Raw genomic sequence first — 21,281 nt, 5'->3', positions numbered from 1 at the left:
TGTATTCTCATAAGTGTAAAGGATGCCAGTATATTAATCTCTATTATAAATAATTAATATCTTGTGAGCTACAGTACTCACACCTGAACTGTAATTTTTATCTATACCACGAATAAGGGAAGATGAATATATTTATTCTAGAGAAAAGATAATTGTCTCCAACCCCATGCATTAAGTAGTCATGAGATTTAAACAATAAATAAATAACTCATTCTTTTATCTGTCTTCTCATGTTAGAGCCCTGAATTCACTTTTTTCATGTTTTCTAAACAACCTGAGGGACTAGAATGGTGGTTCTTTCCCTGAAATGAGAGCCAAAATGTTTCTTTCCAGCTGTTGAAACATTCAGAAAAATAAACATCACAATAGATTTGATCAAAGGGAGAAATTTTGCATTGGAAAAATGGCATTTTTGTGCAAGTTGTATTTTAATTCAGTATTTTTGTCTCTGTGGAGAAGCTAGATTTACTGTCTTTATTGTGATTTTTTTTTTAAAAAATAAATTTCTGCCAGGTACTTGGTCCTCATCTATTAAAATATATAAGCACATTAGGTTAACAGGTGAGGCTTTTTCTGCTGAATTGGTAAAATTACCTGCTTGATTAAAACTAGGTGTGTCAAGTATTTTCTGAGTTAAACTCAGTCACTGTCAAACTTGAGACAGTATAAATGCTGGAGAAATTTGGTGTTTTTTCTAAATTTGAAAGATGAGGCTTCCATTATTTTCCTGTTCTTTCTGTCAATGAAGGTAACAAATAATGTGGATTTTAATGATGAAATTGTCATTAGAATGATGGAAAAGAGAAAGAATAAATGCATATAAAATGTGAACAAATGCTTAATCTACTCTGAAAGAGCACTATAAAGGAAGAAACTGAGATACATTGCTTAGTATGCACAGTACTATATCCTCTTCTGTTGTTTTTCCCTAGTGCTGTCCAGCACTAGAGTTCTATTTACAATTGGAATTGCAATTTTAGTTTTGCCAGAAATGTAAATCAGTGAAATCCAACAACTCTTTAAGCTGACCCTGTTCCATCCACTTCACATTACCTTACAACAATCATGAAAGTGAGTTCAAGGCATCCAAATTTATCCATAAGGAATAACTCCCAATTTCTTAATCATCCAGAGTGCTCTTTCACTGAGTGACCACTGTTTTCCAAAAAAGCTTCTTAATAGCAGCACAGTGTCACACTTCTCTTTGATACCAAGTACAGATATTCATCCCAAAATAACTGACAGCAGTATGGATTGAGCTATTTCGATTATATGCACTACATATAGGCAGTAGTAAAGCATTACTGTTGAAGGAAAAATATTTAACTTGAGAGTTTTAGATTGCCTCTGGGTAGATATTCTCTTCTCCTCCTGCCAGCTGCTTCTGCTATCCTAGAACCTCCCTGCAGGAGGGAAGAAAGCATGTTGTCATGTATAATACAGGAAAGGTGGGCACATTGCCTCTTGGAGCTGTTTCCACTCTACACTTCTGACTCACTGCTTAACATGGTTGGAGCTACAAAGAACAGATAAAATGGCATTTCCAAGAAATTATCTACAAATACTGACATGATACTCGGACACAGGTCTGAAATACTGATCTGCGTGCAATATATTCCATTCCAAAGCACTGTCATGTGCACATTGGTTCAGATATTTGGTTTATGAGCATATGTCAGAAAAGGCTTAAGGTAATTTATAGGTATCGACCCACATGAAGGAGACACAGTATCTTCAGAGCACTGGGGAACGCAGTTGCTGTGTCACACCTGGCATAAGTAAAGCATACAACTGTCATGGTGTATATGGAAGGACAAGAGAGATGACTGAGGAGCTCTGTAGTGAATTTAGCCTTTGAATCCTTTGAAAACCAAAAGACAGCTTCTGGGACTCAACTGGCCAGCCATACTTAGGGGGAAAACATCCAGTCAGGTGCAGTAACAGGAAAATAGTTTCCCTCCCGCTGTTTAAAATGAAGAAGGTTTTAATGGTACTTTCAGACTGCACAGAAATTATTTACATTTTTTGAATTGGGTGCATAAAAGAGAATTTTTTTAAAGGTTCATTTTTAAATGTCCTAGGAAAAATGCCCAGCTCTTTGTGGTGCCAAGGCCTAGCTTTTCATGGAGATCATTACAAGTTTGTATGCCTGTCTGCTTGCCAGTAGCACAGCAGAGGTGGCAAGAGAATTGCAAATATAGCCATTTCTGACTAGCAACACCTAGCCACATGTGCCAGGACTCCTTAACATGCCAAATTGACATCTTCCATTTCTTCCAAATTTCAAAAGCAATGTGTTGTTGTCTTGTCCCAATGGGGTCAGGCCCTGTTACAGATTTGCACTTTCCCTGTCATTGGCTTGACTTTGGAGCTTAAAGAAGCAGTAATGAGAGGGTGCCACAGGCCTTGTTTCTCTTGTTCTTTCATGCCACAGTAGTAAACTTATCATCCAGTTATCACTACAGCAACTGGTGGGGAGAATGGTATCAGGGAAGAGGCATCTTGCTTAGGAATCTGGAGTCTTAGTACTTCCTTGTATCAAGAATGAACAGTTTCCTCTGATCCCTCATTTCACACAGAGGATGTATAAGAATGTTTACCTGAGAAGCCGAGGGTGGGTGTATTTTGTCCTTTAAACTGGCACATGCTGCAGAATGATAATTTGTGAGGTAGTTCTTGGGCAGATTGAAAATATACCCCTTAAAAAGATGAAAGGGCGTGGAAATTGTGCTAGGCTAACGGAAAACATTATGGGAATAGTAAAGAATGAAAAATAATGCTAAATCAATGGATTTCTTATTACAGAGAATAATAGGGAGTTACTTTATTTTCATTGATTGGAAACTGCATTTTTACTCTAGAATTGTTCTTACCAAACTGCAGCATTTCAGCAGTGCTGTTGGAAAACTGTGGTCATCTTTCGTGCGGACTGAATAACACAGACACATCTACTTTTTCTATCTGCCTATAATGATAGTTTATAATCCCAGGAATTTCCTATGAGGAGAAAAAGAGCTGTGGACAGACAATTCCTCACTTGCCTATATGTAAAAAAGCCAGATAGAGGATAAGAAAACTGAGTTTTCTGTCAACAGATGTTTATGAATTTTATTTCTAAACCCTTGGGGAATGTTTGTGTGAATATTGTACAGACACCATCTCAATGTCGGGTTAATAGTTGGTTTGAAAGGAGAAAATGTTCTTTCAAAAATGAAACAAGGCCTCGTATTTGTGTTGCTTGTGCAGTAACTCCAGACGCTTGTTAAGAGCTCAACTCTCTTAGTGTTTGGATTAAACTCCCCACACTAAGGGAGAAAAGGGAAATCACATTGCAGCAGCCATACTGACCGACTTGAGTTCATACGCCTCAGTGGTTAGGAAGCCTGAAGTTCACTGCCACTCTCTGGGAAAACTTGCGGCTATTTGGGTCCAGAATTTTTTGTACTTGCAGTATTTCATTGCCCTTCATAAATTTTTATCCCCAAAATAATACTTTGTGAGTGATAAAAATCAGTCATTTCACCTATAATTAAAATGTTTTTCAGGAATGCGTGAGCTACTTAGGGGATGAAACTTTTGAAGGAATCTGTACCTGTTCTCTGTCTTTGGCTATAAATTGTATTTACTCATGTGAATATCAGATAGTCATGTGTCTAATGGTTTGTTTCATGTGTACAGGTGTGAGTATTTCTACCTGTTGCATGGTACATGCAGTACTTTAAAAAAAATTTGTGAATTAAATCCAGTTCTGCATAAGCAACTAGCTCCTTCCCTCTTGTAAATCAATAATACCTTCTTCATAGTATGGTTAAGGCATGGTTTTGTCTAGGGAGAGGGTCAAACCGTAGTTTCTACATCCACCTACAAGACTAGTTGTTCAACTGTCCTTAGGGCAATCCTGCAGTATGGGTTTAGCAAGTACTGCAGGCATGTCCCTCAGGGCTGGATGCAGGCATTCACAGGGTGTGCCCTCAGCTGGAGGGCAGGGGGAAAGATCAGACCTCTCCAGTCAAGATAATGACCTAAGGAGTGTGGCATCTAATTAAAAATGGATCTTAGGTTAAATGTTTGCCTTAATAGTAGTTGTAACTTTGCCTTCACCCACTTTCTAAGTGTTTCCATTTGCATTGGCCTATGGTATTTCACTGAGTTTTCAGTTTTCTTTAACCTTCTTCTAGTCTCTTGTAACTCCATTTTTATGCCTCAAGGCATGATGTGTACATAAAACTTCTGCCTATTGTATCATAAAGTAGAAAGGAGTGATATTACTTCCCCATTTTTAACCCTGAAGCAAACACTCATTGCTCTGCACTGTTTTCAGCATGACTCAGCAATAAAACATGTACATGGGGGGTTTTGTGGGTTCATTATGTTTTGGGTTCAGTCTGACTGCTAGCCTGGTGTACAGCCACATTTCTTGTATGGCTTGGGTTTTTTTCTTATTCAGCCTCGAAGTAGGTGCAAGAGCTTCAATTTCTGCAGCTTCCAGCATGTGAAGGGACCCTTCCCGTGTCTCAGTTCCATAACAGCTCTTTTGCTCCACATTCTTTTGTTCTCTGCTTGTACAGGATTTTTTCTGTCACTCTCCTACTTCTGCAATTCGCATATTTATTACAAACTCAGTTAAGTGTGATGGTTGTGTGAGAGGTGAAGAATGAAACTGAAATTGTGTTACCTGGTAAACATGTCAGGATAGTATCATTCTAGTCCTTTAATTTTACGTTTGCTTTAACAGAGTAACTGTTAAATACTGTAAAATACAGGGTATGTTAAATTATCAAAAAAAGAGGTTGTCACGTATTATGGAAAACTGGCAGGTGCATGTGAGATTTGATTTGACAAGGCTCTGAATGTCTATGTTTTTACTGTATTATTTCAAATAGAGAAACTGCTCAGTTCCTTGTGATTGGACCTGAAACTTTGCATGCATTTACATGTAGAGTTTGATTCTGTCTAAAGCTCCAGTTTCAGTTCAGTCATTTACACTGCAAGAGAAACCTCTGTGAAAAAGCCTTAAGATGGTAGTAGACTGAAGGATGAGGAAAAGGGTAATATGCTGACACCTGATATTTCTAGTAATATTTCTGGTCATTTATATGTCTCTGTCTCCACTTTAGGGTGTTAATGAGAAGTTAATATTGTCTTTTATTTCTTCAGTGATGTGCAGTGATAATAATTATGCTCTTTTCAGGACAGGGTGTGGGCCAATGTGGGAAAGAGCTTAAACTGTGTTATTGCCATGGTGGACAGACTTCTTGAAAAAGATAACCTCAGCAACATTAAAGAGGGTGAAAATGACCCTCCAGCAGCAGATTGCAAAGTGTTGCATACAGGTGGTAAGCAACCTTTTTCTTTTTTTTTTTTAAATCACTGACTAGCATAAATAAAAATGGAAGAAGTCACAGAAAAATGATACAGAGCAGAGTCAATAGTTTCTTTGAGAGTGCTGACAACAAGGTTTTGCTCAGTTGTAGCCTTGAATGATGGAAGACGATTTATCAAATTACAGCTCCATTGTGTGCTCAAGTGACTTGCTGGGCTCAGTTGTTTGTGCTTTGGTGAAAACCTTTTGAAACCACAATGTTTTCCTTTGAAGGCTGATATAGTTTAATTTATTTTAGATTTTACTTGAGTGTACCATTTTGAGGAGAAAAAAAAAAAGTGTGTCTTATAGGAAATGCGTAAGGAAGGGTGAACATTCTGTTTCAGTGTCATTCTTCTGAAAACCCTTCCACTTTTCTGAAGTGACATACTGATTTTTCTTTTCTGATATGTTAAAATTTATTTTTCCCTGAATACAGTTGTCAATCTGTGTCAATATTGAAGGCTAAGTAGAGCAATTCCATTAGATGATATGGAAAAAACTGTCTACACCAGGCCCTTGTCACCAAATCTTCTGATCTTCCCCAATAGCTACATTCCTTGTTGTTTTCTCTAAGCAGATTCGATCTGGTTCATAGATCAGACATGACTTCCAAGTATGTTGCAAAAAATCAAACATCTCTTTAGTCATAATAATGATAATGCAAGTAAAAGGAAATAAAAAACAAACCCTTGTGCTACTCTTCAGTTAAAAAAGCAAGCAAGCAAAACAAGAGCCTCCAGAAAACAAACTCTCTTTATTTTGTGGACCTTAATATAATTTTACCGGGGTTTTTTGTGTGTTTTATTCTTCTTATCTATCATCCCCCCTAGCCACCCTCTCCCCCCTGATTTTCATGACTTGTTTTTATATCAAGGGTTTTAATGTTATTAGAAATTATTTTAAACTTCTTTCTGACGTAACCAGAAAGAGTGGTGAGGTGCTGGAACAGGCTGCCCAGAGAGGTAGTGGATTCCCCATCCCTGGAGGTGTTCAAGGCCAGGTTGGATGGGGCCCTGGGCAGCCTTGTGTAGATCCAGGCCTGGAGGTTGGTGTTCCTGCCTGTGGCAGGGGGGTTGGAGCTCTATGATCCTTGGGCTCCCTTCCAACCCAGACCATTCTATGATTCTATGATTCTAAAGCTTTTTTCAGCTGTAAGAGAACTGGTGTGTTTTGTGCAAAAGATTTTGGTTCTAGCACCGATTTTTAATACAGCTGCAACATCAGCATCTTTATCAGTATGAGAGATTTGTGAATCTGGAAATTCTGATTTTCAGTGCCAGATGTGTTGGACTTGATTTTGTATGAATAGTCCAGAGATGAGTATTTCTCACCCATTGCTTTTCTGAGTTTCTGTCTACCAGGCAAGTATCCCTATAATGTTTGAGAGATTATGGTATCATCTTTGTTCTCTAGTGAAGGCTTGCAGGTGCAAAGTGTCAACACAGTTAGCTTTCTACATTGTTCAGACTTTGTTCAGATAAGAAGATACAGATATTCCACCATGAGTTAGGTGTAGTTATCAAATCAATCTTTAGAAAGTGAACCCAAGAACTGTTTTTTTTTAATCTGTATTCCATAGGTAGAGAACAAAAGTTCAAATTTCACTGTCCTTCTCCAGTCTGGAAAAAAGTCAAGATTTAGGGTAGTTCTTTTTGGATGCTTTCTGACATGCTTAGCACCATGAATGTTTACAGCTTTTCCTTCACTCTCTTCAACCACCTGAACATGCTCTCTGTTATTCTGTAGAAGCCATGAAGTGTATTTAACCAGTCCATTGGAGTCTTTCATTGTCATTATAAAAAAGTGTGCACTTAGCTTTGATTCAGGCTCACACCCTGCTCAGGCCGATGAAATACCGGTTAGAGCTTTTTGTTCACAAAGCCAAAAAAGCTGAGAAGTTTCTTCCTGTTAAGTACTATAATAAGCAGTCATCAAAGAGAACGAAAGGTACCTCTTGCTAAGCAGTCATAATAATGGTAATGGTTTGAAAATTATAGATGTGTTTCCTTCAGCTGAGAAGTTGTCGTCTGGAGCTGACAAGCCAAGGACACAAAAAAACCCCAAGTTGTGATGGCACTGGCATAAATTCTTGTTTTCCCTTATCTCAGCGTTTTCCTCATTTCTCTTGAAACAGCACAAGTGTTGTTCTGTGAGAACAGTCCGTGCTCCAGTTGAGTTGTGCTGTCCTGTTACACCCCACCACATGGAAACTGCAGAACGTTTGAGGGGCAGCTCACTTTGTTTTCATATTCTACTTTTTGAGGAAGACATCATTTCCTATTGATGCTTTCATGAGAGCATCATGTGGTGCCTTTGACAGGTTATAGGACTTTCAAGGTCACATAGAAATGGAGACATATTAGAATTGCTTTCTTTTATAGGACTAACTTAAAACACAAAGCTTTCTGAAGAACCATCCAGGTGTGTGCCAAAGTCGATTGCCTAATGGTTTTCAAAACCATTGCCTCTGGGGCCAGAATTGTTCATGCTTTACTTCCAAATAAGAGTCTGCTTTTGTATGTTTGGGGGTGGGGTGTGTGTGCATCTCCCTCTTTGAAGTTTGACATGAATCCCTGAGGATTTAACATGAAGCACCTAAATAAAGGTTGAGATTTGAAGTTTAAGGCTGTACATTCTGCTTTAATTCTTCTCCATTTTATTTTATGAAACTCCATTTTATTCTATATGGGTTCATAACTTCATAAACTAGATACAAAATCATACTGTGTTTACATCTATAGATACATTTCTAAAATTACAGAATGTTATGCTACATGTAATTAAAAAACATTGCATAGTGGAAAGCTTACCATGTTTTAAGATTATATATTACACTGTAATTTGAACATAATGTATTTCATTAACACTGCAAATACATGGGCACAGATAGATCTTTTAGTCTGAAAGTCCTTTTGTGTTGGAGCTGATCCTAAAGAAAAGTTGCACAGCTGCTTGTAAGAAAAATAAGGAATACAAAAGGATTTTGACCAAAACATTGAAAAGTATTCCTTCTAAAATGTTTGCTTATATTAGTGAACCTGTCTGTTTCAATGCAGGTTGTTTTTTTTCTAGTATATAACCATGAAAAAGATGTCAAAGAATACAGGCATACTCATTTTAGGTGGTAGAAAATGTTATGACAACTTGATGGTTTGAGCAATAGCATATTCCTGTAACTTATGGGTATTGTCATAACATACATTCAGAGCTTCTTAAGATACATTTGCAATCTCAATGTTGACATTGTGTGGTCTTATTCTTTTTTTTTTTCCCAACTGTCTTATATTTATTATATGGAATCTTTGTAATCACGAATATCAGAGGCATGTTTTTCTTGAATTTACCTTTAACTGCGAATTATACCTTCATAGCTTAACTTTTCATGCAGTCTGACCTTTGAGTGTATTCTTAAGACTGAATTTGAGTTATCAGTTACCTAGGTAACATGCTATGGTTTCATCAGCTGCAGGATTATGATTTCTCTGCATGATAAATCCTGAAGAGTAGATGGATTTTAAAGGAGAGGGTGTTTTTCATTCTTTTAACACTAGGCTGCTTTGCCTTGGAGAACTACTTGACAACATTAAATTATTTTTATTTTTGCCTTTTCATTTTCCATGGGAGCCAGAATGTGAAAGCCTGTCCAGCAGCATTAGAGGTGCCAGTGAAACACAGTAGATTGCTCTTATGCTTACACAGCCCCTGACAGATCTCTGTGTTTAGCTGTGCTGCTAAAAGAGGCTGTTGTTTCCATCTGCTACTTGTACCACACCATCAGAACTAGCACCCAGTCATTCTTCTGCTCGCCCTGTGTGAGTACTCCCTAGTTTGCTACATACTAGATCCACCACATTACCTCAAACAATTGAAGCTGTCAGTGTGATTGCACCTGGATTTTGCTTGAAGTGAATTATAAAATCATGAGCTATGATGCTGGGCAGATGTATCAGCCCATGGTGACCTTCAGCATTGGTAGCAAAGAGCACCTGTGGAATGGTGCCATACTGCCTAGCTGGAGTGAAGGACAACATCTGTTCATAGCCACAGTGCTACAGGTATACACGGATTAACTTTTCTTGATTAATCTGGTACCTGGTGGAGACTCACAAGTCCTGGTCAAGCTCCTCTGTCTTTCAGTGCCCTTGGGATGGGCACTTCATCCTTTCAGGGCATCTCTCCCCATTAAATACTGGTAGGATTGTAAAATAAAGCTGTGTTCTGGTTTTGTTTGCATCTTCAGAAGATGAGCTTAGTCAGAAAGATGAAAAATTCTTTCCCAGTCTGCATTTGCTTCAGTCGCAGACATCATTTATTTTCAGGAAACAAAAACACTTCTGAAAAACTCTTTTCTTCCTTTTCCTCACATTTTTCTTTTTCTGTTCTTTTAAGTTTGTCTTTGCATCAACTCTATTTCTGCATTTTGGTATTTTTTTCTTCTCACTTCTGTATCATCCTACTCTTTTTTTGATAGTGTCCTTAACTGGACTGTATGCAGCCCAGTGCATAAGGCTTCAGCAATACTTTCTCTAAGTAGTTATGCTATTGAAGGAAGCTTAAGAATGTGTAAGGAAAAGGAAGACTAATTAACTGAACCAACAAACTATTTTTTAAACAAGGCAACAGAATATTTGGTTGCACATTACTTCTAGAGCAGGGTTTATCCGTTGCTCCTACATTTTGAGTATATCAGCTTTCCTGAGCTTTATGGCTGTTAATGTCATGTTCCCATTGTGACTAAAGCTGCCAAGATACTTTTATATGTATGATTAGATGGTTTCCAGTTTCACTACTAATCCACATGATGGTATAGAAAATCTCAGATGATTACAAGGGAATAAATCCCCAAGAATTCAAAATTGTTCTTCTGGACACCAAAACTGCAAAGTAGACTGCTATTATATTAACTGCAAAAATGCCAGGAAGACTTATGCAGGTTTTTTGGTATTCCTGTGAGAAACGCTGCAGATTTATGAGCATATAAAGCCTTATCTTTTCTCAAAGCACTTAGACCTCATACTAAACTGAGCTCCAAGAGCTGAGTGTCAAGATGAAGCAGTAGGAAGCAGACCTTTCTGTAGTGCAAAGTTAAATGCATGAACTCTACAAAGTCAGTTTTTAAACCTGCCTTAAAAAAATTCAGAAGAATGTTCCTGTCTTAGGTGAGTAAATTCAGACTCTGTAGGTTAGTTATTTCATGCTGGTTTTGAGGTGGTTATTGCTGGTTTGGGTTGGTTAGTTTGTTTCTCTTGCCTTTTCCATTAAAGCATTAGAGCTTGTCTAACATTCAGTTTGTGATGTCAAGACAACTTCTTACTTACTTTGTTTGAGCTCTTATTTCAATCATAGATTATTTGTATGTTTGTGATTGGCTGCAGTGAAAAGTTGAAGTTGTGGGTAGCTGTGTTTGTAGGGCCCTCTGTTCCTTTACAAGTGTGACATCGTGCTCTCTTCTGCTTTTCATTTTCTGTTTAGATTTTAACTTCATATTGTGCAGATTTTGAGGTTTCTTGAAGTCATTGAAGTTTTTCATTGGTGCAGTGACTGAATTGTTTGGTTTTTTTCTCTGCTGCCAGAGCAAAAGGAGGTAGGAGGAGTGTGATGCCAAAGCCTTAGGGCTTTTCCTGATCAATTACCAGCACATTTTAATAAGTACTTCAGTGGGTCTGATTTTGGCTTTTCCGCCAAACTTTATCAAATTTAACATGCAGTCTGACAAATTGTGACTTGAATATTAGTTAGCAAGTAGAAATTACTGCTTGGGTACCTTGCAGAGTCCAGTTTGCCTATGTCAGCATATTGATTAAGAGGTCATGGGACTGAAGGGTGGTCTCCAGAAACCAAAGGGCAAATCTTGTCATAAACTGAACTTTCACAACTCTGTTAGCAATGGAAATGGTGTATTTAGTCAGTGCTTGTGCTGTGTGTACTCTTTTGTTTCAATCTTACACTAACCACACCGTGGTGATACTGTTTCTTTTAATTTCCTCCTTCCATTTTCCATTTTAATGTGTTTGGCTTTTATGCCTTGTTTTAATTTCCTCTCCAAAGGCTGACTAGCATGATTTTTAAATTGAGTCTCCTTGTTTCATCAGTAGGCTTTGACTCTTTGTTTGGATACTAAATATTCCAAACAGGACAGGCTGCCCTTGCCATTTGAGTGACCTGACCATCATCCTGTAGTCTCCTTGTTTCTTATGTTCTTGCTTCTAATATCTTCTTTGAGATGTTTACTCAATCAATTCCTCAGTCTTTTTCAAAGGATATTCTGCTGTGTTGAGAATGTAAATCTTTCCAATTTTAACTTAAAAGAAATTTGATACCTGAAGCATCAATCTCGTGAAAGTCTGTGAATGCCTTAAAAACAAAAGCAGTAATTTGTATGATTTCCAGGCTCAAGGGATTCTGCAAAACTATCATCAGTTTCTGTAGGAGTAGAGGTCCTGATCCATGCTTGGCCCCCTACATCTTCATCACGGCAACAACTCATTCTGAGCGGACTGCCAGTTTTCTCATGAAGAAGTTGTAGGGCATCTTGTGCCCATCCCAAACTCTTCTGGACATCTAAGTAGTGAATCATAACCAGCTCCTCACATGTCAGTGAAGTGGAAAGACAGAACAGGATAATCTCAACAATTTGGACCAGGATTTGAAAGCTCCATTTACAAATAATATCTTTTATGAATTTATTTAATATCCCATATTTATCCTTTGTGTATAAGACAATTTTACTTTCCAAATTCTACTGTTTACTCGTAAGCTTCAAAAAACAACAGGTTGTTTTTGTTTTTTTTTTCTTTCATAAACTTCAGTTTCACAGTGATTCTCAGTTTCAAGGAGCAACTTAAAAACTGTACTGAGTAATTCTGTTGGATATTTGGAGCTTTGTGTGTTTTTATTGAGTGACCCTGATTTCTGGTTTTGCTGGAATATTTACAACGCTGTATCCAGCCCAACAAATCACATGTGGTGATTTTAACAGACTTGATTGAGCATCTATGTAGATTTCCTTTTTTCTACAGCTGTCTTTTCTAGGACCTCAGTCTTAACACGCAGAACTGGCTTTAAACTAAAAGGACAAACATCAGAATATACTTGTCCATTCATAAATACTCAGTTTTCAGGAAATGCAATCCTCCTTTTAGATTTGCTAACTAGCTCCACCTTCTGGGGACTGGCCATCCTTACTCAGTGTAAGCAAGGAGTAATGATTGTTACAGATAACTTAATCACGTTTTATCGTCTTTTCTCAACTACAATTCTATTTACGTTCTATAATAAAATAATATATTCTATAAGAAAATAATAGTCCTTAGGGTAAGGTTTCCTGCAAGTTTATAACTTTAATTGTTTTCAACAAAGCAAAATAGGTATGTTAAGTAAAACTCCGTATTCTTTGGGACATTAAATATTCAGTAGTGTTTATTTTTAATATAATTAGCATGGATATTCTGTAATGAAAAAATGTCCTTCAGGATCTCAAATATTTGCATTCCTCCTTACTTCATCTATTACTGACAAAAATTACTTATGTTAGTAAGTTCGTAATCCAAACATGTAGTCTCCCCAAAAATAATCCTTGTGAAAGAATGATTGTAATGCTACTACAAGGTATGTGCAAAATAATTTGGAAAGTCACAATACAAGTTATTTATTCATTGTTTACTGGCAACCTGGAAGGTGACATGAAGTTGAATCCACTTACATTTGTTCTGGGTGCAGTATTATTGAATATTTTCATTACTGACATGGTTTATGAAATATGGATGATGCTTATAAAATTTGCAGATGCTTAAAACTGGGAGAGGTTTTAAGCACCATGGGAGAAGGATTAGAATGGATCTTGATGAAATGGAGCACTGAAATATTAGGATGCAGCTCGGTAAAGTCAAGTATAAAGTTATGTTCCTGAAGAAGCAGAAATACATGGTGCGGATTGACTGGATAAGTGACAGCTAAGTAGAAACAGATCTAAGTGTGATGTGACTTTTGGCCAGTGTATGATCCATTCAGTAAAGCTCTTTAACCCTATCCACATAACGTGAAACTGCAATAGCAAGTTCACAGTGTGGCTACTTCTAGAAATTCAGCTTCTCCCTTGCCCTGGCTGTCATTGTACTTGCAAGATCCTTGGCTGTGTCTGTCTCCAGCTCTGCTTTCCCATGAAAGTGGGACAGATGTCTATTAGCTGCACCCTCAGATCTACTTTCAAGTAGTCAGGTGTGATTTTTTTTTTTTTTTAATTATTTGCTGATGTCAGATGGAGCCAACAAACTCTGTTCTTGCTGCAAACAGCCCTGTTCACTGGTTTAGTATGCATTACATCTTTTAATCTCATTCTGCTGCAATTGCTTTTCTTGGCATTTATTTATTGATTAATTGAATAAATTACTGTAATTTAGGGCTCAAAAGGAGAGTTTAGATTGTCTGGTCTGTCTAGTCTGACTTTGCAGAATGTCACACCTTTTTGATTTGACTGTGTCTCACAGCAGCCTCCGGCCCTTGGTGGTTCTTTTGCTTTCATTCCCTAGAATAAACATCCCTGTTAGTACTTGTTATTTTCTCCTCATGAAGAGAGGAAATCAAGTTGCTGTTCAGCCTTTTTCATAGGCTTAAGGAGATTAAACTCTAAATCTTGGTAGCTCTCTGCAAGCACTCTGTTTTTTTCATCAGTCTCTTAAAACGTGTACGGCAGCCCTTGGCAGGCAGTGGATCAGTACTCTCAGTCAATGGCATGTATAAAATCACCTCTTTTTGCTGGAACATGAAACTGGCGATGGTTTATGTTCTGTTTTGTTCATGATGGCTCCATCTTCATAACTGCTGTTTTCCAGGGAACAGTCCTTCACTATGTATTATTCATTGTTAAATACTTACGACTGTGTTAAAACACACGTTGTCTGACCACGGAGACGTTCTTTGCAAAGGAATAGAGTTGTTCTCTGTGACTGTTGGGTCCTTGTTCCTATTTCCTCTGTTCCCAAGCCTTTTTTTTTGGGGGGGGTTGCAATTTCTCCTGGCTTTCCAAGTTCTCTCCAGTCTTCTTGGCTACAGTTTTATTCATTTACATATTTTTCTGGAGCATAGCCAATTTGACTTTGCAACAGGCAGCTATGTCTCCTGCCTAAAGAACTTCTTCAATACTAATGAGTCGTTCATTGGCCTGACTCAGAATGTTACCTGAAACAATGTGATGTTATCTTCTACCTAATTGCAATTTAAATGGAACAGATTTTAATTATCATTGATTCTAAATTACACTAATCTACAGAAAATATGAGTTAGCAACAGACTATGTTAAGTCAGTTATGCTCCCTATTTTTATATAGATTCTTCTGGAGCATTGATTTCTCTTTCATTTTAATCTGTAACAGTGAAACTAAGATGTAGATTCTAAAGAAAGGTGATTTTATTATTATTATTATTAGGTTTTTTAAGTTTTATTTGCTAAACTTACAGGGTTAGGCAAAGCTATATGCAGCTACAATGCAAGCCTGATGTTATTAAATGCTGTAAAATTTAGGATCAGCTTGGGTAATTGGGCAAGTTTGAGTAAGCAGTTCTGATTTTCCTCCATTCCTAGTTATCACTTCGTTTTGTAATGTATTACGGAGTCCCATTTTTCAAGCATTTCCCTAGCTAGTTTTTTCTGACATCCCCAGCATGTATTCTAACAGAGCAAAACGGATTACTAAATAGTTCTAAATCTTTGTTCTGAAAGTAGCCAAAAAATGAGTTTGATACCTCTAAATATTTTAAGAGAACAATATAGAGAGAAGCTAAGACGAAAAAAGGGATGTGACCTAAAGAGCACCATTTTGCCAACCTATATGTTAAACAGATGATACCCTTCCAGATATATATTTGCTTTTCTGGTTTGCATTCCAGCACCCACTTTCTCCATTTTCTGATTGTACTTCATCTGCTAAGAAAGTAAGTTGTCAGTTGCAGAAAGAACAGGTCTTCATATGTCCACGAAGATGATTAGAGGGCTGGAGCAGCTCCCCTAAGAAGACAGGCTGGGGGAGCTGGGCTTGTTCAGCCTAGAGAGGAGAAGGCTGTGGGGGGGACTGCATTGCAGCCTTTCAGTACCTGAAGGGAACATACAAACAGGAGGGGAATCAACTTGTTAAAAGGGTAGACAATGGCAGGACAAGGGGGAATGGATTAAAACTAAAGGAAGGAAGGTTTAGATTGGATATTTGTGGCAAGTTTTTTACAGACAGAGTGGTGAGGTGCTGGAACAGGCTGCCCAGAGAGGTGGTGGATGCCCCGTCCCTGGACATGTTCAAGATTAGATGGGGCCCTGGGCAACCTTGTGTAGATCCAGGCCTGGAGGTTGGTGTCCCTGCCTGTGGCAGGGGGGTTGGAGCTCTATGGTCCTTGGGGTCCCTTCCAACCCATGCCATTCTATGATTCATCTCCAATTAGCATGAGATTAATAAAATGAGTTTTCACGTGTATCCCTCTATGTTCTGTTTATACTTCACTGCAAGTTTTACAGAGAAGTTATGTCTGTTAAAGTCACTGTTTCGGGATGTAGTTGGACTCGGGCCAAGGATTTAACCACAGTCTTGGTGGTAAACTGCAGTCCTCCCACCTTTAAGCTTATGTGCCCTGGTGGTGTTTGCTATACAACAATGGTTAGGATAGAGCAACAGGGATGTTTTAGTGTTGGACGATCTATGCAGCCATTACTGCATTGCTGTCTCCATTCTGAAAAGGAATTTTACTGCAAATTTTCTGTTTTGGACTGGATTATGTGTCTTCTTCTAGGTGACTGGTATGAACAGCTGTATCCCCTTGTGATCACGCTGAAGGACTGTATGGGAGAAGTCGTGACCAGGGCAAAGCAATCGATGGCGTTTGTTCTGCTCCAGGAACTCGCCTGTGGTTTGCCACAATGTTTGATGCTGACCCTAAGAAGAGACATCGTCTTTAGTCAAGCAGTAGGTTGTCTTGTGTCACTTATATCCTCCTGTTGCTACAATTAAGCACACTATCCATGCTAGCGTTTGTGGGGTTTATTTGTTTTCCTTTTTCCAATTTAACACAACTTTTTCATATATTTTCCATTATAGCCACCTAAATATTTTCTAATGCAGTAGAGAAATTAATAGTAAATGGAAATCCATATTAAGTGTATAACTGAATCAGAAAATTAGATCTGCAATGGACTGGAAAAGGTTACCTAGTCTCCTTTTTGCACAAAGAACAATCCATAAAGCTATTTTTAGTCTTCCTAAGCCAGTATCCTCGACAGTAGATCAAGTTCTCAAATCTAGCCTTGAGTATTCCTTGCTGCTATTCAAGCTAGGGTGTTTTTTTTTTTTTTTCAAATCCTGGTCACCTTGGAAATGAAGAACAAATTATTTGGTTTTGGTGTGTAGCAGTATTTTATGTGTTTGAAGACTATTAGCATGTCTCTTCCCAGATTTGTCTTCTCTCGGTAAATAACCAAAGATCTTTTGACATTCTCCTGTAAATCATGTTTTCTAGATAGATTTTCTGTAAAGGATTGATCTAATTTCCCCCTTAAGTTACACTTTTTTTCTAACGTAGTTAAGGAGTTAGAGTGCTCCTGCCAAAAAGATTCAGTTGCATTAGGTCCCCAGCTGCTTCCACATCCATCGTAATTCACAAACTTAGGTGTCTGTAGCCTGCCAGCAGATGTTTTGGTCTTGCCTTATGACCATGTAAATAACACACAACCTCACCAAACAAATAAAGCTTCTCTAATGTAAAATATGGGAATGTTTCACTGCTTTCTATGCCAAGAAAAGCCTCAGTAATATGTTAGTAGGAAGTTGTGTATTAGTTACTAAGTAGAAATATCTATGGTGTTTTCTCAAATACCTAAAAATCTAAATATCTCAAATATCTAAAAGTTACTGTTGTTGTGTATAATGATAGCAAGCCTCACTAACTGTAGCAGTACAGCTGGTAATTTCACTTTTTTTCATTGTCTTTATAGCTTGCTGGATTGGTCTGTGGGTTTATAATCAAATTGCACACAGGGTTACATGATCAAGGATTTTTACAACAGCTTCATACTGTTGGATTGCTTGTGCAATATGAAGGACTCCTTAGTACGTATAGTAAGTATTGTTCTTGGATAAAGTTCTTTATGCATCTAGGCCAGATGTTTACTCAGGAGGTTCTTATTGTAACCTCTGTTTTCTGCTTCCAGTAATTTGGCTTATTGAATCAACAAATACCATCCTTTGGAGAGGATAGGCTTCCACATACTAGCACAGTTGAAGTCCTTGATACCATGTTGTCAATTCTACATCAAAAATTACTCCTTTATTCTGAATTCCTCTGAGAACAGTAGTTGATAATTATTACGTGCAGAGTGCTGAACTGCATTGTCCCAAACGCAGGAGACTTCTTCCTCAGTAGAGCTAGAGGAACATTTGGTTTTATCGAAAACTGTATTCATTCATATAGGCATTTGGCCTGACCCAAAATAGCAGATTTGTAAAGTGAACCCAAAGTGACTCTGTTAGTTATGTGAAGATAAACAGTTTGATCGCTAGCTGGTACAGATGCCATTGTTTGATAGGTATGAAAAAGGAGGTTCAGAGGGAGAAACTGCCGTATGTTTCAGAATGCTTCGAACTAAAGGTATTGGAAACCTTCCCCAAATTAGAGATTTCAACCAAAGTAGAGGGATTTAGCATTTGTGCAGCTCTCTAATGTGCAGGCAATTGCAGATCCTCGCTTGGAGATTTCTGTCAGGCTCCCTTTTGCATACTTGTTGTTATTCTCAAAACCTTTGTCCTCCATCAGCAGGACAGTCTTTAAAAACACTTTCAGAATAGACAAAAATGGCTTTTCTGATGTTATTCTATGCACATATAGAGCAGGCTGTTTTTCAGAGCTGCTTAATACTTATGGTTATCATTTAGGCCACAGAGAATTGTCAGCAGTTCTAAAAATCAGCCTGCTTTTATGCAGGTTACTTTAATGTGGATTTAATACTGTGATTTTTAGATGACGAACTGGAAAATATAATCCTCCTATTGCTTTACTGTAACCTATTCAGTGACTGATCTGTCTGCTCTGTTAATAACCTCTGTAATCTTTCCACATAGGTGAAGAAGCAGGGATGCTGGAAGACATGGCTGTGGGAATTTCAGATTTGCAGAAAGTAATGTTTAAAGTCATTGAAGCCAAATCAGAAGATTTTTTGCCTATTATAACGGGAAGGCGGTAAGAACTATGTTGCCTGCAGCCCATGGCGTATTGTTTTAAACTGCAGCACATAAAAGAACCATAGTGGTTTTCTTCTTGCTGAGTTCTCTTATATGGAAAGTACAGTATTTTTTTCTTTCTTTTTTTTTTTGAGCTGAATGGAAATGTAATGAGGTAGTAGGGATTTGTAAAGCTAATAGTAATATGGGCTTCCAGTTACTTTGCTAATGAAAAGCTGAAAGTTCCTACTGTATTAACACAAATTAATCAAAGCAGTGTCTGGATTATGTGGAGTTGCATTTTTCATGTATAGACACTGAATCAAAGAGAAGTGACAAGGCCAGTATTTACAAAAGGGGCCTCTAACTGAAGAAACCTTATTTCTGAGGTGTCCAGAATGTGTATTTCACTGTGGCAAATGAAATTGCCTGTCTAAGGGTTAAGGCTGGTTTGTTTTGAGATGGAAACTAAACAACTCAAGTCCCAAAATGTAGTGGTCACTTCTGAAAAATGAAGCTAGTTGCTGAAGTTCACACAGAATGTATACAACCTCAGAAATCTTGTGTAAAGCCACTAATAGATTATGCGTCTCGCATAAGCACTTCTGAATATCAGGGCATCAACCAAAATACGTAATTAACTGTGGCTGGAAGAGGGTTAAAAAAGTTGTTACACAGGAGAAATGAGTTTTTCATCCTCATTATTCTAGTCTGAAGCTCCAATTGTTTTTACTTTTGCAGAAATCACTTCCTTAATAGTATCATTATTCTTAAACTGACTGTAAATTAAATTCAGCTAAAAGCAGCAGCTTTTAGAAACGATATGTTTCCTCTGAAGGGGGCTTTCACCACTGATTTACTTAATTATTCTGGATGATTCACTCTCATCCTATGGGTCTTTCAAGAAAGGATTGAAATAAATAGCAGGAAGGCCAGAGTATGATAGGCAACACATCGGGAATAATTAAGAATAATTATGGTGTGTAGATAAAACAGAAGAAATACGTCCTTTGTAAATCACAGCAGTCAAAAATCCTGAAAAATCCAGCAGCTACATTTACTGGCTTGCTGCCATTACTGCAGTACACTGAACTGTCACGCTAGGAGGTCCTGCATTTGAAGGAGACTCGAGCTTTAAGCTGCCTCAGGCATTCTGGATTGATAGAGTAGTCAGCCTTTAGGAAGAAGAGTTACTGCCTGTGATTGCCATACTGTACTTACTGGCAGGTATTCACTGGGTGGAATTGGTATCAGACCAAAAAAAAAAAAAAAAAAATCTTTAAGGCTTATGAAGAGGAGACAATTTCTATCAGACAGCTTTGGAAGTCGACCATAAAAAGAGAAGACAGTGGAAAACCTAGTTATTTTCTAATTAATGCTTAAAAAGCCCGTAATTTTTAGATCGTTTTTGTTGTTATGCTTGATAAAATGAGAGTTAAAGACTGTAGAAATGCAAGACAGAAAATTTAGCTACAAATTGTTATCTTGCAGAGTCAGAGTATCCACTTAAAATTGTTTTTCTAGGGAAGTGCTTAAGACTGAGATTTTGTGTACACAACCAGACCAAAGAGCCTGGTGCTGACCAGCAGAGCACTGACCTGCTGATGTGGGTGCCTGACACCGACCATCCAGGTGCAGCAAAGTCCTGTTGAGGCACTCAGGTTCTGTTACTAGTAGCTAAGCCTTGTGTTTATAAAGTTCTTTGTATTTGATTGAACTTTGTTTTCAATGAAGCCCACCATCAGACCAGCACTTACAGCCACACTGTAACATCTAAAATGTTGTTAGTGGAAAGAAGAGCAGGGTAAAGCACCTCCCAGCTGAGATGCTGTGGCTGACCATGTTTATACATCCTTTTTCTGTTGCAGAGCAAAGGTGCATGGAAATGACTTGTTCTGCATTTATTGCGGTGAACTAAGTGTGTGGTTTCAGCCAGGTGCAAGTAGATGCAGGGTCCGTGGCCTGCAGCTGCGTGGGGTTAACTTTCACAAACCTTCTAATGGGACTGCAAGTTTTTGTCTATTTTCATATGTGGTGATAACAAATATTAGACAACAAGGCAAATAAAGTCCAAGAAAGGGTTATTCTTAAGCGATCCTGTTTCAGTGAAATTATATACATTTAAAAATTTAATACCTAAATATACAGTTTGTTGCTGAAGTGATTATGATTTATTAAGTTGTACTCTTACACATGCTGGATTTCTCCACTCTGTTTCCTTGGGAGATTGTTAAGTGTTAAAAGTTATGTACTGATTTTTCCTTCTCATTGGAAAAGTAGCAGCTGCCTTATCCATCTCATGCCGAAATCACCTGGTATCTCTGCAGTGAGTCTAGCCACAAAAGAGAGAAACCACATGGTGATAAACTTTACTGCTGTATGTCTGTTTGTCATTTAGGTAGAAGTAAAAAGACCCATAAGATTTTTGGTAAATTAATGTCAAACAATTCTTTTAGATTTCAGTACCTAGAATTATTTTTCCTTTCTCTTTTCTTTTTTTCCTTCCCCCACCTGACATCAGTATGATTAGTGGACTTCCCAGGCAGCTCTCTGTCACACTTTGATACATGATCAAAAGTGGATTGTTTTCACTGTGCAATGGGTCACAGATTTTTAAAAGTTACAAAAGATTGTCTCTGAGATAGAGGAAGCTCTCAAATGGTACAGGTGTTTACTTATCATTCCTAAAGGTCAGAATTTCTTAATGTTCTCACGCAGAAAGA

General features: G+C 37.8%; 1 protein-coding gene across 4 annotated transcripts in view; it reads left to right on the top strand.

Moving 5' to 3' along the window:
- The window catches only part of INPP4B (inositol polyphosphate-4-phosphatase type II B), a gene marked incomplete at its 3' end in the record, with an annotated part of 192,740 nt that overhangs the window by 126,880 nt on the left and 44,579 nt on the right, over positions 1-21,281 (top strand). For all 4 annotated transcript variants that reach the window (XM_084263374.1, XM_084263375.1, XM_084263372.1 and 1 more), the window contains 4 exons: positions 5,192-5,336; positions 16,139-16,311; positions 17,337-17,460; positions 18,460-18,577. In XM_084263374.1, coding sequence (XP_084119500.1) covers positions 5,192-5,336; positions 16,139-16,311; positions 17,337-17,460; positions 18,460-18,577 — 560 coding nt within the window. The remainder of the gene's footprint in view (positions 1-5,191; positions 5,337-16,138; positions 16,312-17,336; positions 17,461-18,459; positions 18,578-21,281) is intronic.

This window comes from Gallinula chloropus (genome assembly GCF_964237585.1).
Source record: "Gallinula chloropus genome assembly, chromosome: 4".
Lineage (NCBI taxonomy): Eukaryota > Metazoa > Chordata > Aves > Gruiformes > Rallidae > Gallinula > Gallinula chloropus.
Note: the sequence above shows the minus strand (reverse complement) of the source record. Positions and strands in the feature narration are given on the sequence as shown.